At 39.1% G+C, this 18,788-nt stretch overlaps 1 protein-coding gene across 1 annotated transcript in view; it reads left to right on the forward strand.

The window, feature by feature from the left end:
* Positions 1–18,788, forward strand: part of LOC117293034 (ras-associating and dilute domain-containing protein-like) — a 50,919-nt gene that overhangs the window by 12,230 nt on the left and 19,901 nt on the right. The window contains exon 4 of the mRNA XM_033775242.1: positions 11,953–13,934. Within this exon, the coding sequence (XP_033631133.1) occupies positions 11,953–13,934 (1,982 nt within the window). The remainder of the gene's footprint in view (positions 1–11,952; positions 13,935–18,788) is intronic.

The following is an 18,788-nucleotide window of genomic DNA, read 5'->3' on the forward strand; positions in this document are numbered from 1 at the left end:
ACCTCTATGAGGAAGTTGTAAATTTCTATTGTCACATTCAAGGGGCACCAAGGCAATGACCAGGGGCATTGGAGGCAATTGCCTCAAGGCAATGACCAGGGGCATTGAAGGCAATTGCCTCAAGGCAATGACCAGGGGCATTGAGGCAATTGCCTCAAGGCAATGACCAGGGGCATTGAGGCAATTGCCTCTGTTGCCTCAGTGAAACATTGATCAGGCCTGCTAATGGATCTTTACACTTGATAAGAGACCATATCAAACCATGGCAAGAGCCTAAACTCAAATTGAGGTGACCCTGATAATTCGTTACTGTGCTTTTATGCTTTCGCCCAATCAGCGTAATGCTGACAGCACATCAAAATAGAATTTCAGGAAATTGCCGACACTAAATCCACCCGTCCTTTCAGTCTCATTTTATTGACAGTAATCGTATATTTAGTGATTTGTTAATATTTGAAAGCCTGTCATAGGGTATTGTGGTTGTGATAAAACCTTTAAATTACCATGGCCTGCATTATTAGACACAATAAATACAACAAGAGAAATTTGTGACAATGTTACAGATCCCATTCCTCGCAGTTAATTGATTTTTTAGAATTTAATTAACGGTGACACTTTTGAAATATGAAAGGCAGTTCATTAGATTGTCAATAATGAAATGGGATCGCACAGTCTGTGTAATTACCATTGGCTTTTAATTTGACATTCTTTTAACCATTTATTTTTGGCGATTGTGTTTACTTTCTACTTCATTAAGTGCTTACAATTGTTTGTCTTTGGGGCTATGAATATATTTCATCAACATTTTTAGGTCAATGAGAGTTGACAATCCTGGTAGCAATAAATATTTATGCATTTTGTTCTCGGCTGTTAGACCTTGACAGCATTTTGTTCATTCATTCTCGTTGCAGACAAAAAAGTACTGGGTATTTCTGGTGTAGACTGTGCGAGTCTTGCGCATTTCAAAAACATGATGCCAACTTGAAGACTTTATTTTTTATGAAACCCAATTTGAGTTAAGCTCTTTTTGGGGAAAATATACCCATGCATGTAAATTTGTTATAACTAAGTTTTAACTTTTATATGATACAATATAGTTTTAAAAACTTATTTAAACTGTTTATTCCAAATGAGGGGGGAGGTGGGAGCCAATCAGTCCCTACCTAAGATCAGGTAAGGACTAAAAACCCAATCCACATGCAAAACTCTGGTCTGGGGTGGGATTGGAACCGGGGTTCACAAAGGTGAATTGAGGCAGGGGAAAAAAACCCTGAACCAACCTGATTTTTTTTACAAGGAATTGAAGTAAAAACAAATCTGCAGAAAGCAGTAAAAGTCATTGTAAAAAAGAAGCCTGCATTTTCTTGTTTCAGAAATGTCATTTTAAAGGGTTTCTTAATGTTATTTGAAAGGGTTTCCTGATAATAAAATAGTGGAGCAATCATACTTGAACAAATATATTACTATCATTATATTATTCCATCTCCCTGCTCATCAGGTGAACAAAAACCCATGTACTAAAAAAAAAGCGTTGTTTAGTTCAGAGATTTGTACGCAACTGATAAAGCCACGATACAGCGTCTAGAGACTTGTAGTGGATTATACTCCAATTTAAAAGATACAGAAGGATTTAAATCTGTAATTGAATTACAGCATTAGACCAGCAGAGCAACGTCCTATTATTGATTCGTAATGGTTCATGGAGACTAGTTTTGCCATAAATCATAAACCTGTGCCTAATGTCATGGAGCTTCTTAACTGCCGAGTTTGTGCTTACTGCGTGAATGTGGGTTGGTGGACCTTGGCAATTGCTTCGGCCAGAGATGCTTTACTGTTACCTTGCTAAACATGGATTGATTTGGTGTACTTTCCTGTTTTCGCAACAAGTAGGCACTGTGTTCAACCGTACCTTACACATATGACTTTTATTATATATTTTTAAGGTGGCATGATTGGCGTGTGCGTAAAGTGCTCGCCTCTCACCAAGGTGACCCCGGTTCGATTCCCGGCCAAGGCCATATGTGAGTTGTTGAGTTGTGCGTTGGTTCTCTGCTGTGCCACATGGGTTTTCCAGACTATCCGATTTTCCACTGTTGATCTTGGCTGTGCTCCGTGGTCATCAAAGGCGCCCTTGCATGCCTGCTTCTGAACACGTTGTAGCCGCTTCCTTCGCAATTCAGCTCTTAGCTCTAGTACGGATGATTAGCCCCCCCCCCCAAGTTATTATAATTATTTTTATTTGTATAATTGCCTGTATGTAAGTAAAAATTTGACAAGAAACAATCTATGATCTACCCCCTTAAGACAATTTTTACAGTCTACACTTCTAACATTGCATTCAGTGCTCTCCAACTTAAAAGTTAAAGGTCGTCGGGGGTTATTGAGCGTGAAGCCTTTTTGATCCGGGGCCCACCTATGGGTCCAGGAACATTATTGATTGCAAATGCTCTGTGATGCAATCTCTGAAGTTATTCCTGATGGCCACTTCTTCCTGATTTCTCTGAGCCAAAGTTTGTAATGATTGCATTGGCAGTCATTGGATTTCTGAAGTGCATGATCTTGACAAAAAAAGCAGGGGAAAACACGTAGCAGACAAATTTCCAACCTCGGGGGCGACTTCTTAAATCGCCTTTTCTTGTTTTGATCGCCGTAACTAAAAGAAACCTAATATTGATTGCTCAGAAAGTTCCTGAAAAACACAAACTATTTTTGTTGTTTTCACTGCAATTTGATGACCACAAAAATTATGCTTTGCCATTATTTTTTACATTTTAAGATATTAAAGATAAAAATGATTGAAGACCAACAACTATCTATTTCTCCTGCGTATTTTGGTTGCCACACTTGGAAGAAGCCCTACAAGAGCATTCACAAAATTCCTAACAAATAATACAAACTGTTTTGTTGTTGGTTTCACTGCAACAGGGCAACAACAACATAATGATACACTTGGCCTTTAAAGGCAATATAGTTAGACTTGTGGACAAGTTGTTAATGGTCTGCCGCAGTGAGATAGTCGAGTTGTGGCGGTGCTCTTGCCAGATCACTGCTCTCGCGCAAACTACTGGTTGTCGACTTCTACTCCATTAAATGGGACTGTAGTGGTGAGAGCAGTAGTCTCGCTGGGCCAACTGTCTCGCGAGAATATCGTGGGGAGATTCTGAATGCTATCACCGCGACAGACATTTAATGACTTGTCCACAAGTCTAAGGCAAAGTGTGTCTTTGGCTGTTGGAACCAATCGTTTGTTTCAATCATTTATGGGGGAATGTTGATATACAATCAAACTAACCTGTGAAAATTTCATCTCAAAAGGTGGTAGCGTTTTTGTGATATTGCCGAAAGTCTGGAGTTGTTATGTCCATGCAGGAAGATGTACACACAACCTGAAGGATGTCTCTGCATGAAACTTTTTCAAGTTGAATTTTTTTTTTAATTCCTTTCTCTAGAACCATATTCCTTAGGATTGAATCATTTGTCAAAATGAAATACTTTATCAACAGCTGCTGTGTTTCTTACCAAGTAAGATTTGATGGGCATTTATTTGTGGACTAATTCCCAAAGGTATACCCTCCCTTTAGCAATTACAGTTTGATTTACTGTAAGATCAAAATTACGTTTTGATTGCGATTTATTTTTCCACAAACCATTGGCTTCTATTCTTGTCCGCCGAAAAATATCTCTGGTTTTGATGAGACTCTAAATTCCAATAACAGCGTTTACCTCAATGCCTCCACGATCCACAAACGCTAGCTAGCCTTGGGGAGAAATCTGGCAGATCCCTGGGTTGAAACGTAATTAGATTTCTGTGTTGACGTTCAGGGTAAGAGTTCGGGTCCGATGTAAAAGCCAAGATATCAACAAATTGAATGTCAGCAGAAGCCGTCGAGGGCATGAATTTCTATTTAGATTCCTTCCTTACAGAGTGTAATTTTGAAAACGTGCTCTAGTCGCGGTTTCTTGATTGCCGTCATTCCTCTCTTTACTCCCCCCAGCATGAAAGGCCCCGCCCCCCACAAAAAAAAAAAAGAGAGAGGAAAATATAGGGCTTAAGTTTTAAGAAGTCTTTGGGGTTCTGTTTTGTGGGGACAAGTAAACTCGTTTTTTATTTTCAAGTTATCAAATCAAGTGTAGGACGTACTGCTTAAAGTTTTGTTATTTATATTTCTTTAGATGTCAGCAGTTCTACATCTCGGCATAATTTTGTATAAGTTTGTATTTTTGTTGTCAGTAATTTAGATTTTATTTTGCTATTTTTTGAATGCTTTTTATTCTTTTGTTTCTTTTGAACATACAATGCTTAATACAACATTGGTGTCGGGTTAAAAAACAAATAAATTAAATCCTTGAGAGGATATTAAAAAAGAAAAATTTAATACACAAGCGCAGAAATTTTGGCTGCCGATTCCTGGGTTTGCAGTATCCACTGCATCTGTAATCAGTTTCCTATTAATGCATTGAGGACCTGTTCATGATTTGTACATAGTGAACTCTATACTGTTATTTCCCCCCTTTTTCTTCCCTGTGTACTTCTGAAAAGTCTATCCTGGTGGAAAGCACTGTTGTTGGATAAACATCGTTTGCTTTTGCCAAACAGGAAGAATGTTTCTTATAATAAAAAAAAGGGGAAAAAAAGGTAGTTGTTTTTCAATGATGTTTACTTCCTTTCCAGTATCATGAATGACTTCTGTGGACTACAGATAGCTTTATTTTTTGAGTTCGTCATTAGTTTCATTTCATTTACAATCCAAATCACAATGTATACAGATAACTATTCATTAACACAGAATGTCAGGCTTTTCAATATCAGCTACTGTGTGGTTTTGAATCAAAGGAATCAAAGTGCGGAAAAGCAGGCCCGTATGTTCATTTTTGATAGGGCAAGGTAATTTTCTTCTTGGTAAAGGGCACCCTATGAGGAATTAATAATTTTCTACTGGAGCATTTCAAGGGCATGAACGCATTGACCATGGGGCATGCGGAGCATTTCAAGGGCATGAACGCATTGACCATGGGGCATGTGGAGCATTTCAAGGGCATGAACGCATTGACCATGGGGCATGTGGAGCATTTCAAGGGCATGAACGCATTGACCATGGGGCATGTGGAGCATTTCAAGGGAATGAACGCATTGACCATGGGGCATGTAGAGCATTTCAAGGGCATGAACGCATTGACCATGGGGCATGTGGAGCATTTCAAGGGCATGAACGCATTGACCATGGGGCATGCATGGAGGCAATCGCCTCCGTTGCCTCCGTGAAGTATCAGGCCTGGGTAAAGAGGTTTTAAAACAAAACAAAATTGAAAAACACAAGAAAACTGAACTTGTCCAGTCATGAGTACTGGGTCAATGAATAAAATCACTGGCCCTTGGCCTGTGGTCCAGTGTTAAAGGAACACGTTGCCTTGGATCGGACGAATGTTCTTTAGGTATCTGGACCAGCATAAATGTTAAGTCTCTATAGTTGTATTTTTTTTCTTTCTATCCAGTCAAATTCTGTCGTAAAAATACGAGTTGTTTTGAAAACTGAAAAAACAAAACCACGGCAAAAAAAAACCAGCGAGACACTGTTTTGTTTGTCTAGCGTTCATGTAACTATTTTTTTCTTCAGGATAGGGGTGGGGGGGTGGCTATAGACCTAATGTTCAAAGTTGATAACCCTCAATCAGTCTAGTAAAAATTTTTAGAAACTTATTTTTAAAGGGGGGGGGGCTTTTAAATAAAGATTTGTTTACCCGACCCACTCACTAGAGCGGGGTTTGAACCAATGACCCCCCCCAGGTTAACGTGCCGGCGCTCTTCCAACTGAGCTATCTAGCCCTCGCTTTGGCGGTCTCCCTCTGTTGTCAATATCTTTATTGGGGGGTGGCAATCAGGAGCAATTCAATCTGTAACTGCCAGGGATCACACCCAAGTTCATGATACAACCAAATTTATAAAATGTAATAACATTCTCAGCACTAGGGAAACTGACTGGGTAAACTCATTTTGAAATATAGAGTCCTTTTAAAAAATGTGAAAAAACCACAAATTAAACTACAGGCTAAACTGCTCTCTGGTTTACTGGGAAGCTGCTTACCATTTCTAATGAATTATTGATATGTAGGGTTGTTGTATTGTTCATTTATTTTAAATCCATTTTGCTGTTTTTATCATTCTTAACTCTAACCCCTTTCGAGATCGCTCACCTTTTCATAATCATCACTGTTTATGCCAAAAGACTTTGCTAATCCTGTTGATTTTATGCCTCATTATTTTAAGTATTGGAAAAAATAGTGTCAATTAGATCTGTTACCCTTCTTTTACCCTCTTGTTTGAGCTGAAGTAAGTAATTATTGTGGTTGTTTTCATCTGGAACAAGCCACTTGCAGCCACTAAGGTCTCTTGTAACTATATGTGGCTAGTAAGTTCAACCTACCTCCATGGTTCAACCATTCAAAATCGTGGCTTTTATGTTAACAGAATTTGGAGCTTTTACTTTTAAGAAAGGGCGTCAGAGCTTGACAATGCATCTTTTAATCCTTTGTTATAACCCAAGTAATCAATATTTAATCCTGAGCAAAAGAGATTATCTGCTTGAATTTGACCAAATATCATCGACTTGTGTGCACTTCGTACCTCTTAGACCTTTGACCTAGTCAATCATGATGTTGGGTCAATATTTTCTCCAGGAAATATTTTCCCAGTCAATCAGACATACCAGCACTCTTCATCGAGATAAGATGATTAATCCAAGACTGTCTCCTAAGCACTTTAGATTGGCCACTAGTCTAGCCAAGATGCCATGATCCGATCAATAAGCTGATAATAAGCGAACGAGATATAAAGGCTCTTTCTTCGTCGAAATGAAAGGCAAATAATTGTTGGTAAATACACAGCAGCTGTGATATCTGATGGGATTGGTTTAATCAAATGGAGGGTGTTAAGTTAGTATGCCTATAAGGCATCCTTTCTCCATGGTACGAGTGAATCTGTGTTTTCCCCTAGCGATAAACTGAGTTGAGGTGATGAATATTTAAATTGATGATTGAGGCAAAATTTACGCAGCCTGGAAACATGCTTTGTGAAATTGGCCCCAGATCCAAAAGCTTATGGCGATCCATGTACACATCAAAATTGTGAGTTCTAGGTGAGTTCTTGATACATAAGTCAAAACTTACGCAAAATTGAATTGTTTTTAATTACTTGTTCCTTTTATGGTTAATCATCACAGCTAGGTAAAATAAATAAATAAAATTAATGGCAATTTGTAACACCCCTTATCTGTCAACTTGACACTCCTGGCACAGGTTATGAGAAATTGTTGTCGTTACTACAGTACAGAGTTGACAAAAACAAATATATATAAAAAACAATTGCAAAAAGGAAAGTTTTTAGTTTGTGATATTGTCCAAAAATGAGTGAGGTGGTCTGTTCACTGAAAACCGCAAGATGGGTCGCCTCGTGTTCGAATGCAGACCCCCTGCCAGCTCTCTCTGATTATGCAGGAAGTTCTTTGAAAATAAACTTAATCTTTCCATGTTGTGATGAACACACAAGTGAGAATCTCTCTGATTATGGAAACTCTCTCACGAATGCCGAAAACAATTCTGAATATCTCCCTGATTGCTGGGCAAAGTCTCCCTGATTGCACGATGCAAATGTTGGCAGCTCTGTGAATGAGCAAGGGGTAAACGAATCTTTCAAACTCTAGTGATTCTGTGAAGTACTTTACAAATCAACGACCCTTGTAAGTCGTTCGGAGTATAGAGCCTTTCAGGAAATAAACCATCCTGTTTTACAGCCTATAAGCTTCACACAGGCTGTGGAAATGCAGGATTTAATTGTCTGTTTTTTGTTTTTGTTTTTTTTTTGGCCAGCGAACGGATTTCTTGAAAGTTACACAAAGCTAAAGGAAACCAAGTTGTGTTTTTTTTTCTTTTTTTCCTGCATACCCTGCAGTATTATGTATTAATTTTACCAAATATTTAATGTTCTAAATTTAATACAGTGAGTAATATCTCCTTATTTTATGATAAAATAAAAACAACTTCTAAACAAATCAAAATATTTTTTTTGAAAAGTAAAGAAAACAATTCAAGGATTAAAAATATTTAACATATTTTTAAATGTGTCCCAGTTTTCTCAGAGACCCAGTCGGAACGTTCTATTTGCTTCTATAATTTTTTTCCTAATGATGTATTAATGAGAACACTGTGGCAATATGTCTCACAGGGAAAAGAAATCATTGAAATCCATAAAAGTATGAGCTATTTTCAGCACACCTAGTACCAAGTTACAAGAGTTTTATGCTCATTAAGGGTTTTTTCCCATCAGATCCACTAACTTCTTTTAAATTGTTATAGAACTAAGAAATGAAAAATTTGTTTATAGCCTGAGCAAATTGTCTTTTTTTTAAATCCTAATGACTTGTTGTATAAATGAAAACAATTATAAAGGCTCAGATAATGTGTCTGCCCTTGCAGCATTTTTTTTTCAGATGCTATAAATGAAAAAAGTATCAAAATATCTGTGTCCATTGTACCATAGTAACCATACATATATGTTCAAAAGTGCATTGCAATCTATATTATGAATTCAATCTATTATTATTAAAAGCACATCAAAATTGTAACTTTAAGCCTTTGAGAAAAACTCTGCTAGGGTCGAACGTAACTTTCGTTTCAATTATACCTTTTGATTGGTAAGCAGTTTGCAACAACTTATTCTATTTTCTCAAAGTTGTTATCTTTTAAGATTATCTTTTAAACCAGACAGAGACCAAGTGTTGGTGCAGCTTTTATGTAGGGTTCGCTCGGCCCCAGCGCCTTGCCTTAACCAAAGGCGCTGGGATGGGCAAACGTATGAAGCACGGTCATTGGTTAATGCTCAGTCCAATCATGCATCACACTCACACGGCACGCATGACGTACTTCCTGAACAAGAATCTGTGGAAGCTGATTAACCCATCCCAACGGTCGTGGATAGGCCTGGCCGCTGGGGCCGAGCGAAGTATGAAGAGCCGTATATCCCTTGTGGATTTCTGCAATTTACTGTTAAATGACAGCAAAACATGTACACATGCACACACGCAACCTGTCAATTTGTCATCACAAATTGTCTTTTAGATACTCAATCTCAACTTTGTGAGTTGTGCAATTCAGAATCATATATGTTAACCAATATTTGTAGCTTGGCATATCCCTCGTGGGAGTTTCCAGAGGTTCCATAAGAAACAAACAAACCGTACTATCTGGATTGCAGGCTCCTGCTTTTATTTAGTTCGTATATGGCACCTGGGGTCAACTTCACAAAGAGTTAGGACTTGTCCTAACCTAGGACTAGTCCTGGGATATATTAAAAATGTATGGCTATTCCTACGTTAGGACGAGTAACACGTTAGGACGAGTACTCGAGATAAGACTAGTCTTAACTTTTTGTGAAATCCATCCCTGTATTCTAAGTATATGACACTGCTTGGTCCACTTTCCCCCAAGTGCTTTCAGAACAAGACCCCCTCATTGCCCTCTCTTGTTTTATTCAAACACCCACCCTTGGGTGGCACATCCATTCTCTGTATGAAGAACACACAACGGTCATTCATATTATCCAGGGTTTTTGTCTCTTCTCTTGTACCTCCATAAGGGTGAATATTGACCAATACACCCCCTGTTCATCTCTCGGTCCACTCACCATCTAAGCATCACCCCTCTGACCATCCTCATTCATTCTAACTGTTTGTCTTCAGAGGAGGAGAGTTTTTCTCTGTGGAAGCACTCTTCCTAATCATGGATAATCTTCACTGAATAACCTTTTCATTGTGTTTGTATGTGGACACCCCCTGGGATTTCGGAAACTGGGCTGGATGCTTTCCAAGCCCTGCAAAGAAAGAGACGCCTTTTAAATGTATCTAAGAGTGTAACGGACGCACATTATAATTGAAAAGGATTTTGTGAAAGGGTGTCCAAGTTTTCTTGAAATTCTGACCCTGCATGTCCAAAGTGTTTACTAACTGTTTACTAACTATTTACATGTGAATGAGAAGACGGGCACATCCGCCACAAGCCTCGGCTTTTAGGATGATGCCTCCATGTGATGTGAATGTGGAAATAAATGTTATATTGATTGAAGAAACTTTCAAAATTTTCCTGTTCAATGATTGATTGCTAATGATGGACCAACTGTCTTCCAATTATAATTGATTTATTTATTCGCTTATTATATTGTTTCTTGCAAAGCGGTGTGGTACCCTTTGTGTAAGAGTGCTCTATAAATGACTGTTATTTTAAAACAGGCTTTCCAAATTTATAACAGGGTGTCTAAAAGACAACCAGACATCCCTTTGGGTAACGCTGTGATTATTGGAGAGCAAACAAAATCCGATTGTTACTTTACCCATTATCCTTTTCATTCTTTTACTACAAGGCAAGATAATCTTTTCCGTATTTACTGATCTTTGTAGAGTGGATGTGGTTTTGTTCCACTTATCGTAAAATTTGACTTAATTTTTTAAGCTACCTTCTTATTTGCACAAGGAATGAATTTAAAGGCACTGAACACTATTGGTAATTACTCCAAATAATTGTTAGCATAAAAACTTACTTGGTAACGAGCAATGAAGAGCTGCTGATAGTACTAAAATATTGTGACAAATGGCTCCCTCCGAAGTAATATAGTTTTTGAGAAAGAGGTAATTTCAAATATTAACAGACTTTAAAGGTCTGAAGCCTTTTTAAGGTGTCTGAAAGCACACAAATTTGTGCAACAAGGGTGTTTTTTCTTTCATTTATTTCTTGCAACTTCGATGACGGTATCGAGCCCAAATTGCCACAGGTTTGTTATTTTATGCAAATGTTAGGATACACTAAGTGAGAATACTGGTCTTTGACAATTGCCAAAGACCTCCAGTGCCTTTAATGAATTTTTGAAAAGTTTGTTGTGTTGATGGAACTAAAACAAACAAACAAACAAACAAACAAACAAACAAACCCTCCCTTTGCCCTACCAGTTAAATTAAAATCATTCCAAAAGATCGGTTTCTAAAACTCTTTCAGCTGGAACACAACCACCAATAAAACACAATTTCATAGGTCGTTGGATTTCACAATAAAGACCAAAGTTTGGATGGTAATTGGTCTTGGATCAAGACAGAGAGAAACCCAGCTTACATAACCAATGAATAATAGATTACCCTCTCCTCCTAGAAGAGGTCAATATTTTACCTGTCGTTTCCCGTGTAATCCTTAACCCAAGCCAAAAAGGTTTTGTGAATAATAACATGACAAGGCTATTGAGAGGGTTCACAGGAGTGTGTTTCTAATAGATTATCCATTTTACAAATTGCTACTTTGTATATAGGGTTGGGTTTTTTCTTTGTTAGCTTAGTGTCCTCTCTTTTCTCCATTATCAAAAGCCTTGATGCAATTCCTCAATTGGGATTTTCCAAAAGCAATTGGTTTCTTTTTTTACCTCAAGGACTTCTAGATAAAATACTTCATTGATCAGTTTTTGTATGTTAATGAATTCGCGTCCTGTACTTGATAATCACATTATAGAACCAATCTGGAAATATTGCAAAAAATTGCAAATGAAAAAGGTAGAAACCGTGACAACCCATCTGTTTGAACAGTGACCTACATGTATAACTGAAATCATTGGTTGATTTTTCTTGGCTTTGTTCAGCGCTGTGTAACCATATTTGATGAGTTAGAGCTTTTTATAAATGTAATTAGTGTATTGTTTTGTGACTGCAGTGCAGCCAAGATTTACACAAGTTCAAAGCAAGCTGACTTTGGTTACAGCTTAAGCTCTCACAAAGGTCATGCGGTGTGTTGTATTTACGACAAATTGAATATGGAATTTATAGGGCTGATTTAATTAGCCCTACCTCCACATAGCCAAAAGAATTGGGCCGTTTTAATGCTAGGGTTCAAATAATAATAACTGTTTCATTTTGTGTCTTCTCATAGATGAAATACGTCTGGCTAGTGAAGAGCGCCCTCTAGATATTGCCATCCACAGTAAGCGTAACGTACGATTCATCCTCAGAATGGAGCCAAATCCCAAGAGCCTCGCCGTCCCAGACGCAGACGCCCCATCTCAGCGTAAATCCCTCTCGCGTTTCTTCGGTGTTTCAAACAGCGACTTGGCCGCACCGTACTCAGCGGCGGTGTCTACGGCAAGTCCAGTGGTGAAGTCCAAGAGCCATTATAATAAGAATGGCAAAAAGCAGAGCTCAGCGGACACTGGGAGTCTGAGCAGCAACAGCAGCTCCAGCAGCCTCATCTTGCTTAGCCCTCCTACTAAAGTGCCGATGCGACATCATAGCGCAGGAAATGTCAACGTCAACGGTGATACTTCTGGTCTCCTGCTCAAGACTAAAACTCCCAACTTCATCAGGAAGTTTCAAGCGGGTGAAAATGCCTTCAGAAAGCTCACTAAAAAGGACAATGGCTATGGCCAAAAGACATCCACGAAGAATTTAAGGAAGAGATCTCGCGCCAGATCCTTATCGAGTATGTTTGAGAGGGGGATTACCCTGACTAAGAAGGAACCCAGTGACAACTCCAAGCAAACTAAGGAGCTGTCCACTGAAGAAACAGCGCCCGGGTTGTTGAAAGTCTTTGGGGACCAGATCTGCCCAAATGCTACCTACAAAAGTGTCCTCGCGTCGGGACAGTCCTCTGCTGTTGAACTTGTGAAGGTGGTGTTGGAGCGATACTCTTTGCCTGTTGACACCTACGGAGAGTACGTACTGTGTGATGTCATCGGGAGGTTGAAGATTAACCCCGAGAAAGCCTCAAGAGTTCTTGGGATCACTGATGAGTGTGAGGAGAAGCAAGAATGGATAACAGAGTGCATGCGGGTCATGGGCAACGACGAGAGACCCCTCACCGTCAAATCGTTCTGGAAGCCCGAGGAAGGATTCGCAAGGAAGTTTGAGATCAGGCGACGAGTCGACATCGCATCTGGCGATGTGGACACAATCACACACGGCATTAATGTCAATGCAAAGCGGTTACAGTTGTCGAGAGCTAACCGCACACCAGGAAGCCCATGCAACTCGCCAAGAAACAAGGAGAATGGCCCCGAGATAGTCTTGTCATCCTCTGAGAAGGACATCAACTCAAAGAAACTGAACAGGAGACTCTCTCTCGGTCAGTCTGAGAATGAAGAGACAGAGAGCAGTGACGAACTGATCCCAACAAACTACCTCCTTCCCCCACGTTGTTGCCCTTACCTGCTGACCCTTCACGGAAACAGCCTCGCGACGGATCAGACTCTCTATCCCTTAGATGATGTTGCCTGCCTCGTGGGACGTCTCAGTCTTGGAAACTCAGGCACTGACATCGGGCTTGATTCTCCTGACATCAACCCAGAGCATTGTCGAATTCTACTCCAGTGTGACTCCATGTCCACAAGCATCAACCGTCACTGCAGTCTGTACATAGAGCCCATTGGAGACTCCAAAGTTCTCGTCAACGGGTGTACCGTCACCAGATCCACCAAACTCAGCGCCAATGATCTGATCGCAATCGGACAGCATTACTTCTTCCTGTTGAAGAATCCACTCATGATGCAAACCCGTGAGCCGTCCCAAATGATTGGACTCTTAACCGCCGCCAACCAATCAGAACCCCTGTCTGATCCAAACAGCGATGCCAGCAATGCCTTGCCAAAGCACACGAGCTCGCACATAGCCAAGAAAGCTCGTGAGTACTTTGCCGATAGCCAGAGACTCCGAGTCTCCTATCCGATGGTGATGGAAGACGCTGTCCTGAACGGGATTGCTGGAATCGTGCCAGCGCTAGTGGAAGGAAAGCACAACTTCACACTCACGCTGTCTTATTTAGTAGGCATGTGCATAGAGCATTCGGCATACAACTATGATCAAGAAAGGACCAAGGCGTTGATGCTGAAAGTGGCTACTATTATCCAGTCCTTGGCGTGGGTAAGTTTTCTTTTCATCGTAAAAATGTTGGGGGGATTACAATTTGTTTAAATAACAGTTCATCTTATGAGCACTAACCTTGACAAAATATCAATTTAAAACAAAAATAACTGATAATTGCAGAGACTATGGTTCTGGTCAGGTAGGAATTTTCTTACAAGCAACTTGAAGGGAACCAAGTGCACTTTCTGAAAGAAACACGTAGCACGAAGAGACATTTTTCTAACGGTGTCTCACTATCTGCAAAAAATAATTATTAAAAAAAATGTGAAATCTGTATATGTTTCTTCTTGGCTTTTGCCTGGCTGCCTGTGTAAACTGACTCTTGTAAATTGGCCCGAACACAAGCGTCCCCACAGGTCCCTCACCACAAACACAAGCTCTTATTCACTCGGCCACGGCACGCCGATTAAGTTTTGAGAAAATAAAAAATAAAAAATTGTTGTCTAATCCAGAATTTGAATGAGGAAGAATTTGTACAAACCTCACTGATGGTAACTTCTCTTTGAAAATACCTAAGTATCACTTTGTTGCTTTTGAAAGCAAATGTGCTTCCCGTTTCTGGCAAAAGCTTCAGACTCAACAAATAGAACTGTTTATATGACCAGAAAATACTGTGATAGCAAGCTGGGGGAATCCCCATCCTAGGCGCGATTCATTAATGACAAACATGCAAAAACAGACAAACATGCAAAAACAGACAAACATGCAAAAACAGACAAACATGCAAAAACAGACAAACATGTAAAAACAGACAAACATGCAAAAACAGACAAACATGCAAAAACAGACAAACATGCAAAAACAGACAAACATGCAAAAACAGACAAACATGCAAAAACTTGGGCTTGTACAACATTCCAAGAGCAGATTTGTTTGTTTCCATTTATATGACTTGAAATGTTACAGAGGGACTGTATGGTAAAATTCAGTTTTGTGACCCACTCAATTTCTAATACAAAACCGGAAAGAAAAGTTACAATTGGTCTCTAACAGCACATAAATAGTTGAGTTGTGAAATTTTTATTTGATACTCTTTTGGAACAAAAATTTGAATTAATGTGGTATTGGATGTCAACAAGATATGGTGAGCTGTATATTCCAAAGGATTTTTTTTTCACAGTCAAATGGCCAAAGTTAATGCCGTTTTTGGTTGAATATCATGGAAGTTCAGGAAAATACAGACAACTTTTTGAAATATTTGGATGAAAATAAAATGTATTTGGCTGGTTACTGCTTTTTCAAACAAGTATTTAAATTACCTTATTAATTTGTACTTAGATAACTGTTAAATGTAAATATTTTTCTGTTTATAAAAATACCTTAACTATTTACTATAAGTTGAGGCTCCTTTTCCAAAACAAATTCTTACAGATTTGTGTGTAACATGTGCATGGCTATTAATATTTGTTTAAATGTTTGTGTGTTTTGTTTCCCGTGAATTTGTGTAGTTCTTATGGATTGGACTGTATTCTCCTTGTGATTTGCCAACCCAATTAATTTCAAATTTAAATGTTTGTCTGAAAATGTCTGGTGTTTCGTGGCCATGTGGTTATAAATAGAGCACCAGACTCAGGCTCTGGCGATTCTGATCAGCAGAGTGTGGCTTCAAGTCCTGATTGTGGCACTTGAGCAAGATTCTTGAGCAAGATTGCTTTTTCCTTTGGATGGCACTTTGAGCTAAAACTCAAATATCTACCTGAAAAAACCCCAGACACTATAGACCTTTATCACAGTGCGGTCATCTTGATTTTACTCCATTCTGACTCATTGTAACCAAACTGAGGCAGGGCGAAATAATAGTCTGGTGCCATGCGCAATGAATGTTAGCATTCATTACTGGTATTGGAAATAGGGAACATGACCAAGATGGTGACAGCGTGATAAAGTGTTGAAAAGTAGGGGTTAACTTTGGTGTTTCTAGTTCACTAAAAAACACCCTTGTTAACAGAATTCCTGAGGCTTGTAAGCTAGTGTTTAAGTTCGCTTATGAGACATCTTGGTTTTCAGAAAGAAATTATAATAATAATTGAAAAGTTAAGCTAAGACAGTTTGTTGTGCTAAAGCAGTACACCTTTGTAAACCTTTGTAAGTCTATTTGTAGTGAAAGTGTCGTACATTAGATGAGATTAGATTAGATAAGATGAGATTATTTTATTTATTCATTTATTAAAAGAAAAGGGTTTTCCCAGTCATAAAAAAAAAAAAAAAAAAAAAAATATAAAAAAATACGGACAATATGAAAAACAATCATAACAATACAATTAAGAGTAGGTAATTAGAGACAGCCAGCATTCAAAGCAGTAGAAAAGTGGGGCGCTAAGACAGTTTTTATATGCCCAAGCAGAACCATGAAGTACACATGGTCCTTTCCTCCTGTAAACCTTTGTTAGTGTATTTGTAGTTATAGATAAGTTGCAATAGACGCCATCTTAATCCCAAACCCAGTTTATTAACGCCCAGTTAATGTTCGTGTGCTGCACGCCGTTCTCTCGCAAAACGTAAGGCTGTGTGTGTTCCAAATTGCCCGTAAAGATGGCCGATTTAAGTCATGTGGGAACTATCTATAGCATCTTACTGGCCTACTTCTTCATCCATCTCATGTGATCACTTGGTGTTTTTTCTTCTTCCATTCCTTACTATTAGAAGGAATAATGGGGGCTTTATACGTCCCAGAGGTGCGTGAAATTGGGTTATTAATAATGGAGAAGAGAAGCCTTCAAACGTTGCTTGTCCATTATGAATGTTTCAGAAGCGTGCCTCTAAGAATGTGAACGTCTTATGAATTATTCAACCAGAGGGCTTTGCACAGCTGTTGAACAAATTCGGTCATCTTTCTGGGTTATTTTTGTCGGGGAAATGAGGTCACTTACAGATTATTAATTTGACTGGGATGGAAATGCATCTTTTTAAAGTGAAGGACAAGATAAACATTTGAAGTGTTAACACTTGTTATGTTATATGTCTTTTTCCTGTTCAATGTGCAGGGGGGAAAATGTTTAGTTTGTTTGTCTTTTTGTCATTCTATTCATCATTGAGGGAGGAAGGTGTAAAGTAGAACTGTTTCCAGAAATGAAACTAACTTCTTTTCCCCTTTTTGATAAGGAAACAATGGTCTTATCGGGTTGTTGCTTTTTTTTAAACCATAGAAATAGTTCAAAACTAGGTTTTTATCATGTCCGCAATTTACTGATGGGACCCTCTTTGAACAATAGAGTTATTGTTATCTCCTCTTCCAGGGCACGATGCCTTCGGATTGGGCCCAGGGCACTTACTCAAAATAATTTTTGGCATAAAAACTTACTTGGTAACAAGCAATGGAGAGCTGTTGAAAGCATGAAACGTTGTGAGAAACAGCTCCCTCTGAAGTAATGTAGTTTTCGAGAAAGAAGTAATTTTCCACTTAAGTTTGAACTTGATTTCGAGACCTCAGAATTGGGTTTTGTGGTCCCGAAATCAAGCACCTGAAAGCACACAACTTTGTGTAAAAAGGGTGTTTTTTCTTCCACTATTATCTCGCAACTTCGACGGCCAATTGTGCTCAATTTTTCATAGGTTTGTTGATTTGTGCATATGTTGAGATACACCGAACGAGAAGAGTGGTCTTTGACAATTATTAATAGTGTCCAGTGTCTTTAAGAACAACTTTCCAACCAAATTTGTTTATTTTCTAATAAATGTTTTTTTTTTACCCAAAGTGCCCAATCCAGAGGGAATGCAATATGCATCGCTTCCAGCTTTTTAGAAGTCCTCAACCCTTAGCTCTTACAAAACTACCAACCCCATACCGTCCCCTGCCTCCAACCCCACCCTATCCCTGCCCCCAGCCCCACCCCATCTCCTGCCTCCAACCCCGACCATCCCCCGCCCCATTCCTGTCCATTTTTCCCCCACTAAAACACACCCAAAATTAATCACCCATCACCAGCCATCTCAACAGGTCCTCATTATTTATTCATTAGACACAAGCGGATCAATGATCTGCACTGCCTTGAGATGATCGTAGCCTGTGTGTTCAAGATATTGATCGCATTGCGTTGGGATGTTTGCAGAACCCCGAGGCTCCCTTAAAGCATAGAGGGTCTTGTGTTTATGTTTAGGATGGAAATGTCTCGGTTTGAGCTTGCTGGAACCAAACAGATCGAAAGAAGAAATATATTTGTGGTTTAGCTTATATTGAGATTACAGTGGTTGATTATTTCTAAATAAATAACACGCAGTGAATAGCAGATTGGGATTAGGTTGGTACTATGGTTTCCTTTTCCTGTATTTTTACCTCATTGGATCCTGGTTTGAATCCCACCTCAGGACCCAATTTCATAGAGCTGCTAAGCACAAAAATTTGCTAAGCACAAATATTTGCTTAGCATGAAATCTCTTCCTTGTTGCATATTGCTTGTTACTGGTATTCAGCTGTTGTTTGCTTATTCTGACAATCACGTGGAAATTTGGTTGGTAATCTTGTTTTTATCAAGGAAGAAATTTCATGCTAAGCAAGTTTATGTGCTTAGAAGCTCTATGAAATCGGGCCCTGATCTGGTGCCAATTTCATAGAGCTGCTTAAGCAGACACTGTTGCTTAACAATATTGTTTGCTTAGCAGATATGAGTAGAATACCAGTCACAAATTGTACATGAGACATGGTATTGTGGCTGGTAGTACCTTATTCTAGTAACCATCATTTGGTTATGCTTAGCTACTTTTGTGCTTCAGCAGCTCTATGAAATTGGACCCAGAGCCATTGCATGTTGATTCGGTTTTCAGTCGCTAATCTGATTGCATTGGTTTCCCCCATTTGGGGCTGTCCTCCCACAGCTACAAGTGAACATTCTTCTAATTTCCAATTCACCATGT

The sequence above is a fragment of the Asterias rubens genome, chromosome 7 (genome assembly GCF_902459465.1).
Source record: "Asterias rubens chromosome 7, eAstRub1.3, whole genome shotgun sequence".
In the NCBI taxonomy this organism is placed as follows: Eukaryota; Metazoa; Echinodermata; class Asteroidea; order Forcipulatida; family Asteriidae; genus Asterias; species Asterias rubens.